The 20,997-nt window shown below is 42.9% G+C and overlaps 1 protein-coding gene across 2 annotated transcripts in view; it reads right to left on the minus strand.

Annotated features, from left to right (window-relative positions):
• Positions 1–20,997, minus strand: part of LOC126101153 (ribonuclease P protein subunit p29) — a 108,902-nt gene that overhangs the window by 75,232 nt on the left and 12,673 nt on the right. For both annotated transcript variants that reach the window (XM_049911847.1, XM_049911846.1), the window contains exon 3: positions 9,473–9,681. In XM_049911847.1, the coding sequence (XP_049767804.1) occupies positions 9,473–9,681 (209 nt within the window). The remainder of the gene's footprint in view (positions 1–9,472; positions 9,682–20,997) is intronic.

Raw genomic sequence — 20,997 nt, forward strand, 5'->3', positions numbered from 1 at the left:
AGCGCATATTTATTACTTCGTGTAAAACTTTCTTCCATGTACACAGTTCATGGTCAGATTTTATGAAGCAATACTCAGTGTTCACATAACTTAACATTAAGCATTAAACCCAATTAATATTAATTCAATTTTACTTCATTCGCCAACACATTATCATAAAATCAAACTAGTAATTATTAAGGATATTAAATGAGTTGTGAATATTAGTGAACAGTAAAGGCAGAAAACTGTCTCAGAGAAACCATCAATGAAAACTGATATTTGCTTTACAAATGACAATTGAACTGAGTCATGTTATTTGTTTATAGATGCGCCATCAGCCAAAGCTAGGTGCCTGTGTCACGGTGCACATGCGCAGTCCGCTACAGCTAAAGTAGGGTGTACATATCTCCAGCTGCTTAGCGAACTACAAATTTGGGAATTTTCAACTTTCTTAAAATACTTGCAGTGCGTCTCAGCTGCTAAAAGTTTGACAGGGTCTTTCTTTCAGTGTATTCTTCCACATTCGTGACAAAGGACACGGGCTAAAACTCAGATCAAATGATAAAACCCACCCTCACGAATAAAATACATAATTAAAGCTGCTGTTGAGGCAATGTCGCCCAACACCAAAGGTAGGGTGTTGGGAAAATTAAAAGTCCGCCACAAAGCAGCTAAAAGTGGGCAGTCCAGCAAGTGGTGGATGACTGTCATTTGGGAGCCACAGCCACTCTGAGGTGGGACCTTGCAGCGGAGGAGGTAACTGGGTCCTCGCCACCGACGAGGTAACCATGTGTGAGCCATGTATGGCCAATGCGAAGTCGACAAAGGACAACTTATTCCCTGCAACAAGCCCGCAGGGAAGACTTCCACACATTCACAGTATCTTTAATGACACACAGTTTGTTATGCATCCTTTTATGCTACTTCGTCTCCCAAAGCCAAAAAACCTTGCACACAAGACAGAACGCAGGTGAGTTTCAGAGATGCCCATCTCCAGGAGCGGTTTCCACGTAGTCTGTTTGGCAAGCCTGTCAGCAAGTTCTGACATGTCCTGGGGTCCACACAAACACCACTGAATGACTGAACTATTCCACGGCAGAGATGGACTCTTGGATGTTCACTACCAAAGGATGGAAAGGGTAGCACAGGTCGATAGCTTGTAAGCTGCTCAGGGAGTCAGAACAGAGAAGAAACAACTCACCAGAACAGGAATGGACGTACTGAAGTGCACGAGATATAGCCACAAGCTCTGCAGTGAATACACTGTAGCCAGCAGGCAAGGAATGCTGTTCAGTATGGCCTCTGTGGACATAGGCAAAGCCAACATTACCATACGCCACTGAGCCGTTGGTGTAAATAACTTCAGAACCCCAGAATATGTCATGTCAAGAACTGACAGGAAGTGACAGCGGAGAGCAGCGGGGTTAACGGAGACCTTAGGGCTACATAAAAGCTCCAGATGAAGCTTCGGCCGAGGTGTACACCATGGAAGTGTACGTGAATGGACCTCAAGTAGAGGTGGTAAAGGGAAGGACTTCAGTTCGGAGAGAAGAGATCGCACCCAAATCGCAATCGTGAGCCCTGACTTGGGCCGCCGATGCGGGAGATGAACTGCCGCGGGTGGGAAAAGAAGACGGTCATTCAGATCCTCAGGAGAACTACGAATATGTGCAACGTAACTAGAGGGCAGTTGTGCATGTCGTATTCGCAATGGAGGGATTCCGGCCTCCGCCAGGACGTCACCAGACTCGTTCTAAAAACTATCGTCGTTAGGCAAATGCCACAGTGGTGCACTTAGTTGAGGATACGTAACACTGAGGGCACCGCTGAACCGTAAAACAGACTCCCAAAGTCAAGGGGGGGTTGAACAAGGGCTCTGTAGAGCTGCAGCAGCGTAGAGCGATCTGCACCTCAGTTGGTGTTGCTCAGGCAGCAGAGAGCATTGAGGTGCTGCTAGCACTCCCACTTAAGCTGACAAAGATGAGAGAGCCAAGTCAATCAGGTGTCGAAAACCTGTAAAAAGAATCGATGCCTCTCCACTACAGTGAGTGGATTGCCATTAAGATAAAGTTCAGGTTCCGGATGAACGGTACGACGCCGACAGAAGTACACGACACACGGCTTTGTGGCTGAAAACTAGAGCCCGTGGGCTACATCCCATGACTGCTCCTTGTGAATGGTTCCCTGTACGTGCCGCTCAGCTACACCAGTACTGGAGGAGCAATACAAAATGCAGAAGTCATCTGCATACAGAGAAGGGGAGACCAATGGTACAACAGCTGCTGCTAGGTCATTGATGGCCACTAAAAATAAAGATACACTCAATACGGAACCCTGCGGAACGCCATTCTCCTCAATACGGGTGGAACTATGAAAGGCACTGACTTGAACATGGGAAATACGGAACGAGAGGAAGTTTTGGATAAAAGTTGGGAGTGGGCACTGTACGCCCCACTCATACAATGTAGCAAAGATATAACGTCACCAGATCGTGTCATATGCTTTACATAAGTCAAAAAAGATGGAAATCGGGTGTTGGTGTCTGGCAAAGGCTGTTCGGTTGGCAGACTCTAAGGACATAAGATTATCAGTGGTAGAGCGACCCTGGCGGGAGCCACCCTGACATGGAGCCAGTAGGCCACGTGACTCCAGGACCCAAACCAATCGCTGACACACCAAACATTCTAGCAGCTTACAGAGAAGTTGGTGAGGCTGATGGGCCGATATCTATCCACATCAAGCGGATTTTTACAGGGTTTTAGCACCGGAATGATGGTGTTCTCCTGTCACTGTGATGGAAAGATGCCATCGCACCACATCCGATTGAAGATGATGAGGAGATATCGCTTTCAGCGAGACGAGAGATGTTTGATCATGTGACTGTGGATCCAATCCCGCCCAGGAGTTGTGTTGGGGCAATGTCCAAGGGTGCTGAGGAGATCCCATTCTGTAAATGGGGCATTATAAGGTTCACTGTGGCATGTAGTGAACAAGAGTACTTTCCTCTCCATCCACCGTTTGATGGTGCAAAAGGCCGGTGGGTACCTCTCCGATGCAGAGGCTTGAGCACAGTGCTCAACAAAGTGCTCGGCAATCGCGTTTGTGTCAGTGGAGTGCACACCACTGATGTTAATGCCAAGGACACCTGTTGGGGTATGGTACCCAAAAAGACATCTGATCTCCGTCCAGACTTGGGATGGTGACGTATGGTACCCAATGGTCGACACGTACCTTTCCCAACACTCCTGTTTCTATCGTTTTATAAGCAGGTGAACATGGGCACAGAGCCACTTAAAGGCAATTAGGTGCTCTAGGGAAGGGTGCCGCTTATGTCGCTGTAGATCTCGACGATGCTCTTTTATTGCCTCAGCGACTTCTGGCGACCACCAAGGGACCGTATTTCACCGGGTGCATCCTAGAGAACGAGGGATTGCATTTTCCAGTGCAGAAATTATCGTTGTAATGACCTTCTCATCACAACATCGATGGCTCTATATGGGAGAGTAACAGCAGAGGTGAAGGTGAAGTCTACCCAGTCTGCCTTGTTTAAAGCCCATCTGGGTAGGCGAACAGGGGCATGACACGGGGGGAGTGACAGGAATATGGGGAAGTGGTCACTACCGCACAGGTCATCATGTGCTCTCCAGCGGATAGATGGGATGAGTCCTGGCCTGCAAATTGATAAACCATTGGCCGAATAACTACCATGAACCACACTGAAATGTGTGGTGGTGCTAGTATTTAAGAGGCAGAGGTCGAGTTGGGACAGTACATTTTTGACATCTCTGTCACGGCCAGCAAGCATGGTGCTACCCCACAAGGAGTTATGGGCATTAAAATCTCCCAACAGTAGGAAATGTTTAGGGAGTTGATCAATCAGTGCAGCCAATACATTCAGGGTTATCACACCATCTGGAGGGCGATGTATGTTGCAGACAATTATTTCCTGTGTTGTCCTTATCCTGACAGCCACAGCTTCAAGAGAAGTTTGAAGGGGCACAGGTTTACTACAGACCTAGTTCAGGACATAAATGCAAACTCCACCTGACAGTTTATTATATTCGCTACAGTTCTTGTATTATCCCCTGTAGCCGAGAAGGGCAGGGGTCCGTATCTGCTGCCACCGATTTATTTCCTGAGCAGGCTGTATCCATTGTGTGTGAGGGTCTGGCGAGATCTAGGTCCTCAGCAGATGCCAGAATCTTCACCTCATCCTCAGACACGAGCAAATGCCCTGGTCTTCGGGGGTCTTGTGTCAGAATTACTCTCACTGATCCTTGGGTTTCTCTGGCTTGGAGGGCTTCACTGATTCAGTCTCCGGGCATGAGGATGATCCTGAAGCCCTATGACCACCTGCTTTTGGGTATTTCAGCCACTGGCGGGTGTCATCTAGCTTGGCTGTTGTCTTTTGGTTGAGTTGGCTGCCACTAGATATCATCTTTATTGCATGTAGATTTGGATGCATGAAAAAATGAGATTATAGCATCAATTCTGTACTGCTGTTTAGGTAATGCTTCCAAAATCATGAGTTTGGTATTGAATTTAGTGGCTCAGAAAGTGAGGAAAAATGAGACATTACATCATTAGACAAGGAAAAGAATGGCAGTTTGTCTGATGACAGGCAGGTGTTCTCCCACGACAGGACATAATTATGACACACAAACAAACACAAACATACACACAAAATTCTAGCTTTCGCAACCAGCGGTTGCTTCGTCAGGAAAGAGGGAAGGAGAGGGAAAGACAAAAGGATTTGGGTTTTAAGGGAGAGGGTAAGGAGTCATTCCAATCCCGGGACTGGAAAGACTTACCTTAGGGGGAAAAAAGGACGGGTATACACTCGCACACACACACATATCCATCCATACATATACAGACACAAGCAGACATATACAGAGGCAAAGAGTTTGGGCAGAGATGTCAGTCGAGGCGGAAGTGCAGAGGCAAAGATGATGTTGAATGACAGGTGAGATATGAGTGGCAGCAACTAGAAATTAGCGGAGATTGAGGCCTGGTGGATAACGGGAAGAGAGGATATACTGAAGAGCAAGTTCCCATCTCCGGAGTTCGGATAGGTTGGTGTTAGTGGGAAGTATCCAGATAACCCGGACGGTGTAACACTGTGCCAAGATGTGCTGGCCATGCACCAAGGCATGTTTAGCCACAGGGTGATCCTCATTACCAACAAACACTGTCTGCCTGTGTCCATTCATGCGAATGGACAGTTTGTTGCTGGTCATTCCCACATAGAATGCGTCACAGTGTAGGCAGGTCAGTTGGTAGATCAAGTGGGTGCTTTCACACGTGGCTCTGCCTTTGATCGTGTACACCTTACGGGTTACATGAGTGGAGTAGGTGGTGGTGGGAGGGTGCATGGGACAGGTTTTACACCGGGGGCGGTTACAAGGGTAGGAGCCAGAGGGTAGGGAAGGTGGTTTGGGGCTTTCGTAGGGATGAACTAAGAGGTTACGAAGGTTAGGTGGACGGCGGAAAGACACTCTAGGTGGAGTGGGGAGGATTTCATGAAGGATGGATCTCATTTCAGGGCAGGATTTGAGGAAGTCGTATCCCTGCTGGAGAGCCACATTCAGAGTCTGATCCAGTCCTGGAAAGTATCCTGTCACAAGTGGGGCACTTTTGTGGTTCTTCTGTGGGAGGTTCTGGGTTTGAGAGGATGAGGAAGTGGCTCTGGTTATTTGCTTTTGTACCAGGTCGGGAGGGTAGTTGCGGGATGCGAAAGCTGTTGTCAGGTTGTTGGTGCAATGGTTCAGGGATTCCGGACTGGAGCAGATTCGTTTGCCACGAAGACCTAGGCTGTAGGGAAGGGACCGTTTGAAGTGGAATGGGTGGCAGCTGTCATAATGGAGGTACTGTTGCTTGTTGGTGGGTTTGATGTGGACGGATGTGTGAAGCTGGCCATTGGACAGGTGGAGGTCAACATCAAGGAAAGTGGCATGGGATTTGGAGTAGGACCAGGTGAATCTGATGGAACCAAAGGAGTTGAGGTTGGAGAGGAAATTCTGGAGTTCTTCTTCACTGTGAGTCCAGATCATGAAGATGTCATCAATAAATCTGTACCAAACTTTGGGTTGGCAGGCCTGGGTAACCAAGAAGGCTTCCTCTGAGCAACCCATGAATAGGTTGGCGTACGAAGGGGCCATCCTGGTACCCATGGCTGTTCCCTTTAATTGTTGGTATGTCTGGTCTTCAAAAGTGAAGAAGTTGTGGGTCAGGATGAAGCTGGCTAAGGTAATGAGGAAAGAGGTTTTAGGTAGGGTGGCAGGTGACCGGCGTGAAAGGAAGTGCTCCATCACAGCGAGGCCCTGGACGTGCGGGATATTTGTGTATAAGGAAGTGGCATCAATGGTTACAAGGATGGTTTCTGGGGGTAACGGATTGGGTAAGGATTCCAGGCGTTCAAGAAAGTGGTTGTTGTCTTTGATGAAGGATGGGAGACTGCATGTAATGGGTTGAAGGTGTTGATCTATGTAGGCAGAGATACATTCTGTGGGGATTGGTAACCAGCTACAATGGGGCAGCCGGGATGATTGGGTTTGTGAATTTTAGGAAGAAGGTAGAAGGTAGGGGTGCGGGGTGTCGGTGGGGTCAGGAGGTTGATGGAGTCAGGTGACGAGGCAACCGTTGGTTGCGAAAGCTAGAATTTTGTGTGTATATTTGTGTTTGTTTGTGTGTCTATCGACGTGCCAGCGCTTTTGTTTGGTAAGTCACATTATATATATATATATGAATATAATAGAGGGAAACAATCCACGTGGGAAAAATATATCTAAAAAGAAAGATGATGAGACTTACCAAACAAAAGCGCTGGCAGGTCGATAGACACACAAACAAACACAAAAACACAAACATACACACAAAATTCTAGCTTTCGCAACCAACGGTTGCCTCGTCAGGAAAGAGGGAAGGAGAGGGAAAGACGAAAGGATTTGGGTTTTAAGGGAGAGGGTAAGGAGTCATTCCAATCCCGGGAGCGGAAAGACTTACTCTAGGGGGGGAAAAAAGGACAGGTATACACTCTCGCACACACACACACACACACACACACACACACACACATATCCATCCGCATATACACAGACACAAGCGGAGCTTCAAGGAATCCTCAGAACCTTAGGCCCCCTACAAAACCTTTCACCTGACTCCATCAACCTCCTGACCCCACCAACACCCCGCACCCCTACCTTCTACCTTCTTCCTAAAATTCACAAACCTAATCATCCCGGCTGTCCCATTGTAGCTGGTTACCAAGCCCCCACAGAACACATCTCTGCGTACGTAGATCAACACCTTCAACCCATCACATGCAGTCTCCCATCCTTCATCAAAGACACCAACCACTTTCTCGAACGCCTGGAATCCCTACCCAGTCTGTTACCCCCGGAAACCATCCTTGTAACCATTGATGCCACTTCCTTATACACAAATATTCCCCATGTCCAGGGCCTCGCTGCGATGGAGCACTTCCTTTCACGCCGATCACCTGTCACCCTACCTAAAACCTCTTTCCTCATTACCTTAGCCAGCTTCATCCTGACCCACAACTTCTTCACTTTCGAAGGCCAGACATACCAACAATTAAAGGGAACAGCCATGGGTACCAGGATGGCCCCCTCGCACGCCAACCTATTCATGGGTCGCTTAGAGGAAGCCTTCTTGGTTACCCAGGTCTGCCAACCCAAAGTTTGGTACAGATTTATTGATGACATCTTCATGATCTGGACTCACAGTGAAGAAGAACTCCAGAATTTCCTCTCCAACCTCAACTCCTTTGGTTCCATCAGATTCACCTGGTCCTACTCCAAATCCCATGCCACTTTCCTTGATGTTGACCTCCACCTGTCCAATGGCCAGCTTCATACGTCCGTCCACGTCAAACCCACCAACAAGCAACAGTACCTCCATTATGACAGCTGCCACCCATTCCACATCAAATGGTCCCTTCCCTACAGCCTAGGTCTTCATGGCAAACGAATCTGCTCCAGTCCGGAATCCTTGAACCATTACACCAACAACCTGAAAACAGCTTTCGCATCCCGTAACTACCCTCCCGACCTGGTACAGAAGCAAATAACCAGAGCCACTTCCTCATCTCCTCAAGCCCGGAAGCTTCCACAGAAGAACCCCAAAAGTGCCCCACTTGTGACAGGATACTTTCCGGGACTGGATCAGATTCTGAATGTGGCTCTCCAGCAGGGATACGACTTCCTCAAATCCTGCCCTGAAATGAGATCCATCCTTCATTAAATCCTCCCCACTCCACCTAGAGTGTCTTTCCGCCGTCCACCTAACCTTCGTATAACCTCTTAGTTCATCCCTATGAAATCCCCAAACCACCTTCCCTACCCTCTGGCTCCTACCCTTGTAACCGCCCCTGGTGTAAAACCTGTCCCATGCACCCTCCCACCACCACCTACTCCACTCATGTAACCCGGAAGGTGTACACGATCAAAGGCAGAGCCACGTGTGAAAGCACCCACGTCATTTACCAACTGACCTGCCTACACTGTGAAGCCTTCTATGTGGGAATGACCAGCAACAAACTGTCCATTAGCATGAATGGACACAAGCAGACAGTGTTTGTTGGTAATGAGGATCACCCTGTGGCTAAACATGCCTTGGTGCACGGCCAGCACATCTTGGCACAGTGTTACACCGTCCGGGTTATCTGGATACTTCCCACTAACACCAACCTGTCAGAACTCCGGAGATGGGAACTTGCCCTTCAGCATATCCTCTCTTCTCGCTATCTGCCAGGCCTCAATCTCCGCTAATTTCTAATTTCAATTTGCCGCCGCTCATACCTCACCTGTCTTTCAACATCATCTTTGCCTCTGTACTTCCGCCTCGACTGACATCTCTGCCCAAACTCTTTGCCTTTACAAATGTCTGCTTGTGTGTGTATATGCGGATGGATGTGTGTGTGTGTGTGTGTGCGCGAGTGTATACCTGTGCTTTTTTCCCCCTAAGGTAAGTCTTTCCGCTCCCGGGATTGGAATGACTCCTTGCCCTCTCCCTTGGGACCCACATCCTTTCGTCTTTCCCTCTCCTTCCCTCTTTCCTGACGAAGCAACCGTTTGTTGCGAAAGCTTGAATTTTGTGTGTATGTTTGTGTGTCTATTGACCTGCCAGCACTTTCATTTGGTAAGTCACATCATCTTTAGATATATTTAACCTAAGGATATCACACACATCCATGCCCGAAGCAAGATTCGAACTGGCGACCGTAGCAGTCATGCAGTTCCCAACTGTAGCACCTAGAACCGCACGGCAACTCCGGCCGGCTTCTCTGTTTCAAAATTATATTAAACTTGAATTTACAACACTTACACTAACATATTCATTTGACCTAAAACATTGCCACATCTGAAAAACAGGAAATTTGACAGAAATTTCTATTTATGACAAGTCAACTAAAGGTTATTTACAGATTCAAGAGAAACTTTCTGATGAAAAAATGTAGACTCCTTACCCAGACTCTCTTAAAAAACTTATATCTATATAGGAACTGAAATATTGTTTCCATAAGGAATGTAATGGACAAAAGTCACTATATTTCAAGCCACTTTTATTCAACTTGTGCAAGCCAAGTTCCCTCTTTTCACTAAGGGTCAGCTGAGATTTCTTCTGTCGCTGTGATCTCTTATGACCTTTCAACCTATGTTTTGCTAACAGCAGCCTCTGAAACAACAGAAAAGTTTGGTTTTCTCAATAAATAATTCTATTATGTAACCATATTCAATACAAAATATGAATGGCAATACCAAATGTTTATTCCTTTAATCACAAAACATTCATACTTTGTTCTTCATTATGTATTATGAAACCAATAAAGGCAATGATGCCATTCTCCAAATATTAAAATAACAACAATTAAAAACTGACAATAGGAACAATATAAACAAAGATCATATTTCTGAAACAATTTCAGTAAAACTGTTTTTTGTAACACCCATACAGTGTTATGCAATGCCTTCCTCCTTGCAATTAGAAATTGCACATTGTTGTGCAGTAGGCTTATCCTGTAATCTTTCGTTGTTGACCATTCAACATGTCAAGAGTTTCAAAAAATAATATTTCAAATCAAGAAGAAATAAGCTTACAGGCAAATTTTGCTTTCTCAACATTAATTTTGGAATCAATGTCCAGAAAGGTGTTCCTTTAGGACAGCAAATTTGTTTCTTCAGGAAATAGGCACTCTGGGGCTTGGGGGCAACACAGTGATCACGTCACGATCTTTTTCAATTACATATTTCAGCCAACTATATGATAAAGTTTTCTAATAAAAATTCATTTGCAATGAGAAAACATAAACTAAATACACAATTTGCATTATCTTATCATTTAGGATCGTTATTATCAGTGTACACAGAAGAATGTGCATAATGTCGCAGAAACAAATCTGTGATCATGAATAGGAACATTTTTATGTATTGCTAAATGAATTTGAAATGTAAAGTATCATTTCATAAAAGTGGTAAGATGATATACTTATATCTGTTACCAATGAATGGTTATCGTCAGCTGCACTTAGAAATTTCAACAAATGATTATTGTCATCTGCATATAGAAATTTTGTTGAGTGGGTAATAAATGTGAATATGGTAACTGTGCAAAAATTAATTTGTGTGTGCATAAAATAGGGAGGTTGGACGCATTGTTTCATTTGTGGTAACTGTGCTGAAGAACATCAAATCTGCTAACTAGAAAAGAGGCAGGGAGAAGAAGAAAGAAAATAAGAGTGCAGAAAATCATAATTATGTAACAGTACCAAAAAATCAAAAAGTGGTTGTAAGCAATGAAGTATCTCTCGTAGTGGCAGTTAGGAGCAGAACACAATCAAATCTTAAGTGACAGACTTGAGAATGTTTAAAGATGGCTAAATTATGTAATAGTTGGGAAGAAATGAAGTATTTTTGGCAGAACAACTGAGGATGAACAAACGGGTTGTTCTTGAAAATGGGATCAACAACTGTTATTGAGATGCAGAACACAAACTAATACTTGTACTGCCCTCTCTGCTCTCTTAAAAGTTGAGGAAGGAAGAACATATTAGTGGAGAAAAAGGATGATCAAGTTTCTCGACAGCATTTATATTCTCAAATGAAATTTTCAGTCTGCAGCACAGTGTGTGCCGATGTGAAACTTAATGGCAGATTAAAACAGTGTGCCATGCCGAGACTCAAACTTGGGACCTTCGCTATTCGCAGGCAAGCCATGTCTCCACAATAGCCTTTCTTCCAGGAGTGCTAGTTCTACTCGGGAAATCTGGAAGGAAGGAGATGAAGTACTGGCAGAATTAAAGCTGTGAGGATGGGTCGTGAGTCTTGCTTGCTTAGGTCAGATGGTAGAGCACTTGACTGTGAAAGGCAAAGATCTCGAGTTCGAGTCTCGGTCTGGTACACAGTTTCACTCTGCCTGGAAGTTTCAGCATTTATATAAAAGAAGCAAGTTATAAATCTGGACTGACACAGCATCAGTAAACTGTTACTATCTCATCAGCAATGTGTCAGTGCACCAGATGTTGGTCAGAGATATCAATTAATTCCAGTGTCTTAGATGATCTATCACTGAAATGGCATGGGATTGTGGCTGGTCATAAACTTGCAGAAATAAGGAATACCAGCAAATATTTTTTATAAAAATATATAACTTACGTGACCAGTTATGACACTGTATTAATGTCATCTTCAGGCCCCTATGCAAACTGAATGGTGATATCCAATCACTGGTGCATTAGGACAGGTATCATGTATATTCACTTGTCTCATGGATTTCTATTTACACGATTTGTGCAATCTAGCAATCTAACAACTGTCAAAGTAGTTGTTATATGACTGGAGTGCACATCACATGATTATACATGAAACCGTGGCTGGATATCGCCATTCAATTTATATAGGGACCTAAAGATGACAATAATGTAGTGTCGGAACTGGTAACGTAATTAGTATATTTTATAAAATTATAACTGTTGGTATCCCTTATTTCTATAAATTCCAGCATTGGCTGCAGCCAACAGACAACCTACCTACAGCAGTGCTGTTAGCATCATCTGCCAAATCAGCCTCTCACCAACAATTCAACACGACGTGTGCTGCCTTTACACTTTGGTGAGCTGTGTTAGAACCACGCTGTTTGTTTTATTCACGACCATGGTAGTGTTGGGTGTTGCAGTCTGATGGAAAGTGATTTTATTCATTGAAGTTTCTTTTGTTAAATTTATAACATGCTTAAGTTACATAATGGCTGCAGCTAACTAAAACTTATATACAATTTAATCTTGTTTATGGTGTACACTGGCTGATACGTAAGCAAATGCTGAATTAAAAAATGAATTCAATGTTAAGGTCAATAGTTCTTGTACCAGTCTAAGAAGAGAACTAACTTGTAACCTAAAAGCAGAACCAACTTCTAGCCTGCAAACTCAAAGTGACATAAGGAATGAAATTTCTGTGCTGCAAAACACAATAGGCTCTTTAACCAAGGAGTTACATATGGATGTATTACAATAGTGGGATATGAAAAAAACGATGACGTAACACAAATTCAGGATTTTGCTGAACACAAAGAAAATTAAATACAAGAACAAGTCTTAGATACAAAACAAAGGGTAAATATTTTATAGAATGTCAAAGAAACAAAGGGGACTGCTTTTACAGATTTGAATTTGGCAACTTTGGATGAACGAGTTAGTGAGTTAATAGAATAGAAGGTTTATAAGCTGGTCAATTTATCACCCAGTACATTTAAGTCTACACAAAATTTAGAAAGGACTTAAGAGGAATTCTCCAAACTGCGGGGGAAAACAGTAAAAACAAAGATGAACTAAGAGGAAATGTGCTGAAAGTTTCAAGTTCTTCATTGAGATATGACATTACTGATTTTTTTATCTAGTTTACTGAACACATATACTTTTCTTATTGCTTTAGTAGTCCTTTATACTTTGGTAATCATTGTTGCCACAATTGTGTCATGGTCACTGATACCAGTTTTGATGTGGAGATCTTCAGAGGTCAGATCTATTTGTTGCCATTAGATCCAATACATCTCCATCATGAGTGGGATTCCTAACTATATGTTCTAGGCAGTTCTCAGAGAACGCATTTAGTAAAGTTTCACAGGATGTCTTATCATGCTCACCACTAACAAAACTGTAATTTTCCCAATTAATTGTTGGATGACTGAAATCTCCACAAACGATTACAGAATGATTAAACAACTTACGTACATGCAAACCGAAGTTTTCCCCAAAGTTTTTGGTTACATCAGGAGACGACTCTAGTGGCTGACAGAAGGATCTCATTATTTTATGCCCATCCCCTGATACTAAGTCTTGCCCAAACAATCTCTCATGCAGCTCCAATTTCATCTCTGTAGGTATGAGTTTCTTGTCTACTGTGTCAAATACACCACCTCCATTTCTCATTTGCCTATATTTTTGATATACACTGAAATCTTCCCCAAAAATCTCACTGCTATCAATTTCAGGTTTCAACCAACTTTCTCCACCTAGTACTATGTGAGCTTCACTGCTCTTGAGGAGCATTCCAAACGTCGGTACTTTGTTGCAAATGCTCTGGCAGTTAACCGTTAGGATTTCAATAGTCTGAACTATGGAAGAAATTTATTTTGATCTCAAAAAATGGTTCAAATGGCTCTAAGCACTATGGGACTTAACATCTGAGGCCATCAGTCCCCTAAACTTAGAACTACTTAAACCTAACTAACCTAAGGACATCACACACACATCCATGCCTGAGGCAGGGTTCAAACTTGTGACCGTAGCAGCAGCACGGTTCTGGGCTGAAGCGTCTAGAGCCCCGGCCACAGCGACCGACTTTCAATCTCACACTTTCACTCCTTCAGTAGAACTTATTGGAGAACTAAATATAGGAAACAGTATTACTGTAGCTAAACATTTTCCAAAGTATAAACCTGAAGGGGATATCCATTCCACGTATTTCTTAAGGTCTATTTATTTCTCAAACCCAGGTGTTGGATGTGTTATTTCATGCTGAGGGCACACATTATTACTGTCATCTTCCTGATGAAGAACTGTGGCAAAACTAGCTAAGGGCTTTTATAAATAAATAAAGGAGAATATTCAAGAAATTATATGTGGCTGGTAGATTGTAACAGGGAAATCACACTACACACTAGATACTGTACTACAAAATACAAATAGATAAGCTTTATGTTAGTAAGTAGTGTGAATGAAGTATGCCATGTCCAGATTAAGTATTATGGGCAGCAAAATTACTATAGGAAGAAAGTGATGGAGTGATGGCAACGATTAACACACATGACAGAGCCGAGTTGCCCAAATACGAGTACAATTACAGAGCCAACCACAACCGTAACAGAATCACATACGTGGATACAGAGTGCAGCATCAGACATTGTTACCACAATTATAGTATAACAATGAGTTCAGAAGTCTATCTAAAATAATGACAACTAAATAGCAACAAGAATAGTGCAAGTTCATGCTGGTTATTAGCAACGCCACATTTGATGGAGAGGAGGAAAGGGAGATAATTTACAGGAATGGAGAATACTTGTGTTCTAACAGCCAGCATACAGGAAACCACTGTGGTCCACATAGACTTACTACAGAATAGCCAAGTAAACAGATACACCTGAGTATTGTGGTTCAGCTGAAAGGGTGTACTACATAAAGACACAGTGGTCTGAGCTTTGTGAAATACTATTGATCATAAGAGTATTGAATAACATATATCTCACAAGAAGCAATGAAAGGTTACTAGCTGCAATTGATCAGTAACGCCTTCAGTTAACAACAGGAAAGCAAAGAACGCAAATTGGCAAAATAGAAGGTGCTGTTGTGTTTAGCTCTAAGTCTCTACATAGAGCACAGTGAAAAAGAGTACTACAGTAAACTTGCTGGTTTATTATTATTTCTTTCTTTTCTCAGACGTTATGTGTGGTCAAAAATGGAAAGTGACGCAGACCTTGATCAAGCGTGACTTCCTTTTAACTGTACGGTATATGTTATATTGCATTTAGGAACTTTCGGGTCACTGAACATGTATCAATAATCACGGATTTCTGTAGTTGTATAAATAAGTTTGGATGTAGCTGTATTGCATTGATGTACTGGTGGATATTGTGTGGTATGACTCCTGTAGTTGATAGTATAATTGGTATAATGTCAACTTTATCCTGATGCCACATGTCCTCGACTTCCTCAGCCAGTTGGGTGTATTTTTCAATTTTTTCTCCTGTTTTCTTTTGTATATTTGTTGTATTGGGTGTGGATATTTTGATTAGTTGTGTTAATTTCTTCTTTTTATTGGCGAGTATGATGTCAGGTTTGTTATGTGGTGTTGTTTTATCTGTTATAATGGTTCTGTTCCAGTATAATTTGTATTCATCATTCTCAAGTACATTTTGTGATGCATACTTGTATGTTGGAACGTGTTGCTTTATAAGTTTATGTTGTAAGGCAAACTGTTGATGTATTATTTTTGCTACATTGTCATGTCTTCTGGGGTATTCTGTATTTGCTAGTATTGTACATCTGCTTGTGCTGTGATCTACTGTTTCTATTTGTTGTTTGCAAAGTCTGCATTTATCTGTTGTGGTATTCGGATCTTTAATAATATGCTTGCTGTAATATCTGGTGTTTATTGTTTGATCCTGTGTTGCAATCACGAATCCTTCTGTCTCACTGTATATATTGCCTTTTCTTAGCCATGTGTTGGATGCGTCTTGATCGATGTGTGGCTGTGTTAGATGAAACGGGTACTTGCCATGTAGTGTTTTCTTTTTCCAATTTACTTTCTTCGTATCTGTTGATGTTATGTGATCTAGAGGGTTGTAGAAGTGGTTATGAAATTGCAGTGCTGTAGCCGATGTACTTATATGAGTGACTGCTTTGTGTATTTTACTAGTTTCTGCTCGTTCTAGAAAGAATTTTCTTAAATTGTCTACCTGTCCATAATGTAGGTTTTTTATGTCGATAAATCCCCTTCATCCTTCCTTTCTGCTTAATGTGAATCTTTCTGCTGCTGAATGTATCTGATGTATTCTATATTTGTGGCATTGTGATCGTGTAAGTGTATTGAGTGCTTCTAGGTCTGTGTTACTCCATTTCACTACTCCAAATGAGTAGGTCAATATTGGTATAGCATAAGTATTTATAGCTTTTGTCTTGTTTCTTGCTGTCAATTCTGTTTTCAGTATTTTTGTTAGTCTTTGTCTATATTTTTCTTTTAGTTCTTCTTTAATATTTGTATTATCTATTCCTATTTTTTGTCTGTATCCTAGATATTTATAGGCATCTGTTTTTTCCATCGCTTCTATGCAGTCGCTGTGGTTATCCAATATGTAATCTTCTTGTTTAGTGTGTTTTCCCTTGACTATGCTATTTTTCTTACATTTGTCTGTTCCAAAAGCCATATTTATATCATTGCTGAATATTTCTGTTATCTTTAGTAATTGGTTGAGTTGTTGCTGCCAGTAGTTTTAGACCATCCATGTATAGCAAATGTGTGATTTTGTGTGGGTATGTACCAGTAATATTGTATCCATAATTTGTATTATTTAGCATGTTGGATAATGGGTTCAGAGCAAGGCAGAACCAGAAAGGACTTAATGAGTCTCCTTGGTATATTCCATGCTTAATCTGTATTGGCTGTGATGTGATATTATCTGAATTTGTTTGGATGTTAAGTGTGGTTTTCCAGTTTTTCATTACTATGTTTAGGAACTGTATCAATTTACGATATACAAAGTAGATTTCCAATATTTGTAGTAACCATGAGTTGGGTACACTATCAAAAGCTTTTTGGTAATCAATGTATGTGTAGTGTAGCGACCTTTGTTTAGTTTTAGCTTGATATGTCACCTCTGCATCTATTATCAGTTGCTCTTTACATCCTCGTGCCCCTTTGCAACAGCCTTTTTGTTCTTCATTTATAATTTTGTCCTACACTCGTACTCTCTGCTGGAAGTATCACTTTGCCACGAACAAAAATGATCCTAATCCCAATGATCCAACTCCCAAAGACACTATCAAAATTGAACCCTGCCTGGAACAGTTCCATCCTCCGTCACAGCGGGACCCACCTCCTCTTCCTCAAAATCACCCTCTCCAAACCTTCTAGGAATTTCTGACTTCCAGCCTTGCCTCTAAATCCTTCTTAAAAAACATTAATCCTACTCCCAACATCACCACTGCTGAAGCCCAGGCTATCCGTCATCTGAAGGCTGACCGGTCCACCATCATTCTTCCGGCGGACAAGGGTTCCATGACCGTGGTACTTGATTGTCAGCAGTATGTGGCTGGGGGACGGCGTCAGCTTACAGACAACACCACATACAAAGTTTGCCAAGGTAATCCCATTCCTGATGTCCAGGCGGAGCTTCAAGGAATCCTCAGAACCTTAGGCCCCCTACAAAACCTTTCACCTGACTCCATCAACCTCCTGACCCCACCGATACCCCGCACCCCTACCTTCTACCTTCTTCCTAAAATTCACAAACCCAATCATCCCGGCCGCCCCATTGTAGCTGGTTACCAAGCCCCCACAGAACGTGCCTACATAGATCAACACCTTCAACCCATTACATGCAGTCTCCCATCCTTCATCAACGACACCAACCACTTTCTCGAACGCCTGGAATCCTTACCCAATCCGTTACCCCCGGAAACCATTCTTGTAACCATTGATGCCACTTCCTTATACACAAATATCCCACACGTCCAGGGCCACGCTGCGATGGAGCACTTCCTTTCACGCCGATCACCTGCCACCCTACCTAAAACCTCTTTCCTCATTACCTTAGCCAGCTTCATCCTGACCCACAACTTCTTCACTTTTGAAGACCAGACATACCAACAATTAAAGGGAACAGCCATGGGTACCAGGATGGCCCCTTCGTACGCTAACCTATTCATGGGTCGCTTAGAGGAAGCCTTCTTGGTTACCCAGGCCTGCCAACCCAAAGTTTGGTACAGATTTATTGATGACATCTTCATGATCTGGACTCACAGTGAAGAAGAACTCCAGAATTTCCTCTCCAACCTCAACTCCTTTGGTTCCATCAGATTCACCTGGTCCTACTCCAAATCCCATGCCACTTTCCTTGATGTTGACCTCCACCTGTCCAATGGCCAGCTTCACACGTCCGTCCACATCAAACCCACCAACAAGCAACAGTACTTCCATTATGACAGCTGCCACCCATTCCACATCAAACGGTCCCTTCCCTACAGCCTAGGTCTTCATGGCAAACGAATCTGCTCCAGTCCGGAATCCCTGAACCATTACACCAACAATCTGACAACAGCTTTCGCATCCCGTAACTACCCTCTTGACCTGGTACAAAAGCAAATAACCAGAGCCACTTCCTCATCCTCTCAAACCCAGAACCTCCCACAGAAGAACCACAAAAGTGCCCCACTTGTGACAGGATACTTTCCGGGACTGGATCAAATTCTGAATGTGGCTCTCAAGCAGGGATACGACTTCCTCAAATCCTGCCCTGAAATGAGATCCATCCTTCATTAAATCCTCCCCACTCCACCTAGAGTGTCTTTCCGCCGTCCACCTAACCTTCGTAACCTCTTAGTTCATCCCTATGAAATCCACAAATCACCTTCCCTACCCTCTGGCTCCTACCCCTGTAACCGCCCCCGGTGTAAAACCTGTCCCATGCACCCTCCCACCACCACCACCTATTCCAGTCCTGTAACCCGGAAGGTGTACACGATCAAAGGCAGAGCCACGTGTGAAAGCACCCACGTGCTCTACCAACTGACCTGCCTACACTGTGACGCATTCTATGTGGGAATGACCAGCAACAAACTGTCCATTCGCATGAATGGACACAGGCAGACTGTGTTTGTTGGTAATGAGGATCACCCTGTGGCTAAACATGCCTTGGTGCACGGCCAGCACATCTTGGCACAGTGTTACACCGTCCGGGTTATCTGGATACTTCCCATTAACACCAACCTATCCGAACTCCGGAGATGGGAACTTGCTCTTCAATATATCCTCTCTTCCGGTTATCCACCAGGCCTCAATCTCCGCTAATTTCAAGTTGCTGCCACTCATATCTCACCTGTCATTCAACAACATCTTTGCCTCTGCACTTCCGCCTCGACTGACATCTCTGCCCAAACTCTTTGCCTCTGTATATGTCTGCTTGTGTCTGTATATGTGTGGATGGATATGTATGTGTGTGTGTGCGCGCGAGTGTATACCCGTCCTTTTTTCCCCCTAAGGTAAGTCTTTCCGCTCCCGGGATTGGAATGACTCCTTACCCTCTCCCTTAAAACCCAAATCCTTTCGTCTTTCCCTCTCCTTCCCTCTTTCCTGACGAGGCAACCGTTGGTTGCGAAAGCTAGAATTTTGTGTGTATGTTTGTGCGTCTATCGACGTGCCAGCGCTTTCGTTTGGTAAGTCACATCATCTTTGTTTTTAGATATGTTAAATAATTTAGTTAGATGTGAATGTGTTGAGGTGAACTTATTTAGCCAGAAAATTGGTATTTTATCTTTTCCAGAGGCTTTCCAATTGTGAGTAGAATTAATTGCTTGGGTGACTTCATGTTGCAAAATTATCACTTCAGGCATCCGCGGTATCATCTTGTATGTGTCTGTTTCTGCTTGTATCCACTGTGCATGCCTGTTATGTTGTACCGGGTTTGACCATATGTTGCTCCAGAAGTGTTCCATGTCTGTTATGCTTGCTGGATTGTCTATTTTAATATGTGTGTTATCTATTGTCTGGTATAATTTCTTTTGGTTTGTGTTGAATGTTTGGTTTTGTTTCCTTTTATTTTCACTTTTTCTGATCTTCTAAGTCGTTTGGCCAATGCTTGTTATTTCTGCTTCTTTTCATCTAATTGCTCTATCGCTTCTTGTTGTGAGATTTTACCTAACCTTTTTCGTTTTTTTTTTTCTGACATTTCATTTCTTATAAACTGTGTTAGCTGTCTGATGTCTTTTCTCAGTTTCTCTATTCTGATCTGTAGCCTGTGTTGCCATGCTGGTTTTGTGGGTTTCTTCGGTGTGTTGGTTTGTTCTGATCTCTGCCTAGTGTGTATATTTAGTGTAGTGAGTGCTCCTATATAAACCAGTAGTTGTAACTCTTCCATAGTTGTGTTTTCATTTATTTTGTTGTGTATGATTGTGTTGATAGTTTTTATTGTTGTTTCGACTTGTGGGTTATTTGGCGGTCTATGCAAGAATGGTCTAATGTCTGTATTTGTGTCTTTGTATTCTATATATGTCAGCTGAAATTTCTCTTTTATATCTAACACGTGTGTCTCTTCGTGTTCTATTTGTGCTTGTTCTGGTGGCTGTCTTAAGATTTCGTTTTCCTCTGATTGTTTAATTGACGCGTGTTGGTCTTTGTTTGTTTGCTCTGGGATGTTTGAGTCCATTACTGTATTTTCTTCTTCTTCTGATTGCACATTATTTTGTTCCAGTGTTTGTTGTACTTGTTGTTTGATGTTTTCTAATTCTGACTGGGGTATCCTGTTATTTTTTATTATTACACGGATCTGATCAGCTAGTCGTTGTTCTGTTAAAAATTTTAATTCTGGGTATCTGGTAATAAATGTTGTTTATACTTGTGATCTGTATCCAGTTGTGTTGGTTCCTAGGTTTGTTGCTTGGTAATAACAGAACATGAGATGTCGATTAACTTCATCTGACCATCTCATCCTCTGTCTTTGTTTTCCTTCTAGGGTGGTTGCAGGAAGCATATCCTGCAAAACACCTCTATTTGGATTTAAATCATTTTCCAGTTGACTAGCAGTGTCGTTACCATTGTGGGTGGGCATAGGGTTCAAGCGTCGTCCCCGACCATGACGGCACTTGTCCGAGGCTTCTTTAGTTCTGTCCTGAACCAAGTAATCACACTAAAAGGGGGGTTAGCCCTATTATTATTTTATTATTATTATTATTATTATTTCTTTTCTCAGACGTTATGTCTGGTCAAAAATGGAAAGTGACGC

This window comes from Schistocerca cancellata, chromosome 9, assembly GCF_023864275.1.
Source record: "Schistocerca cancellata isolate TAMUIC-IGC-003103 chromosome 9, iqSchCanc2.1, whole genome shotgun sequence".
In the NCBI taxonomy this organism is placed as follows: domain Eukaryota; kingdom Metazoa; phylum Arthropoda; class Insecta; order Orthoptera; family Acrididae; genus Schistocerca; species Schistocerca cancellata.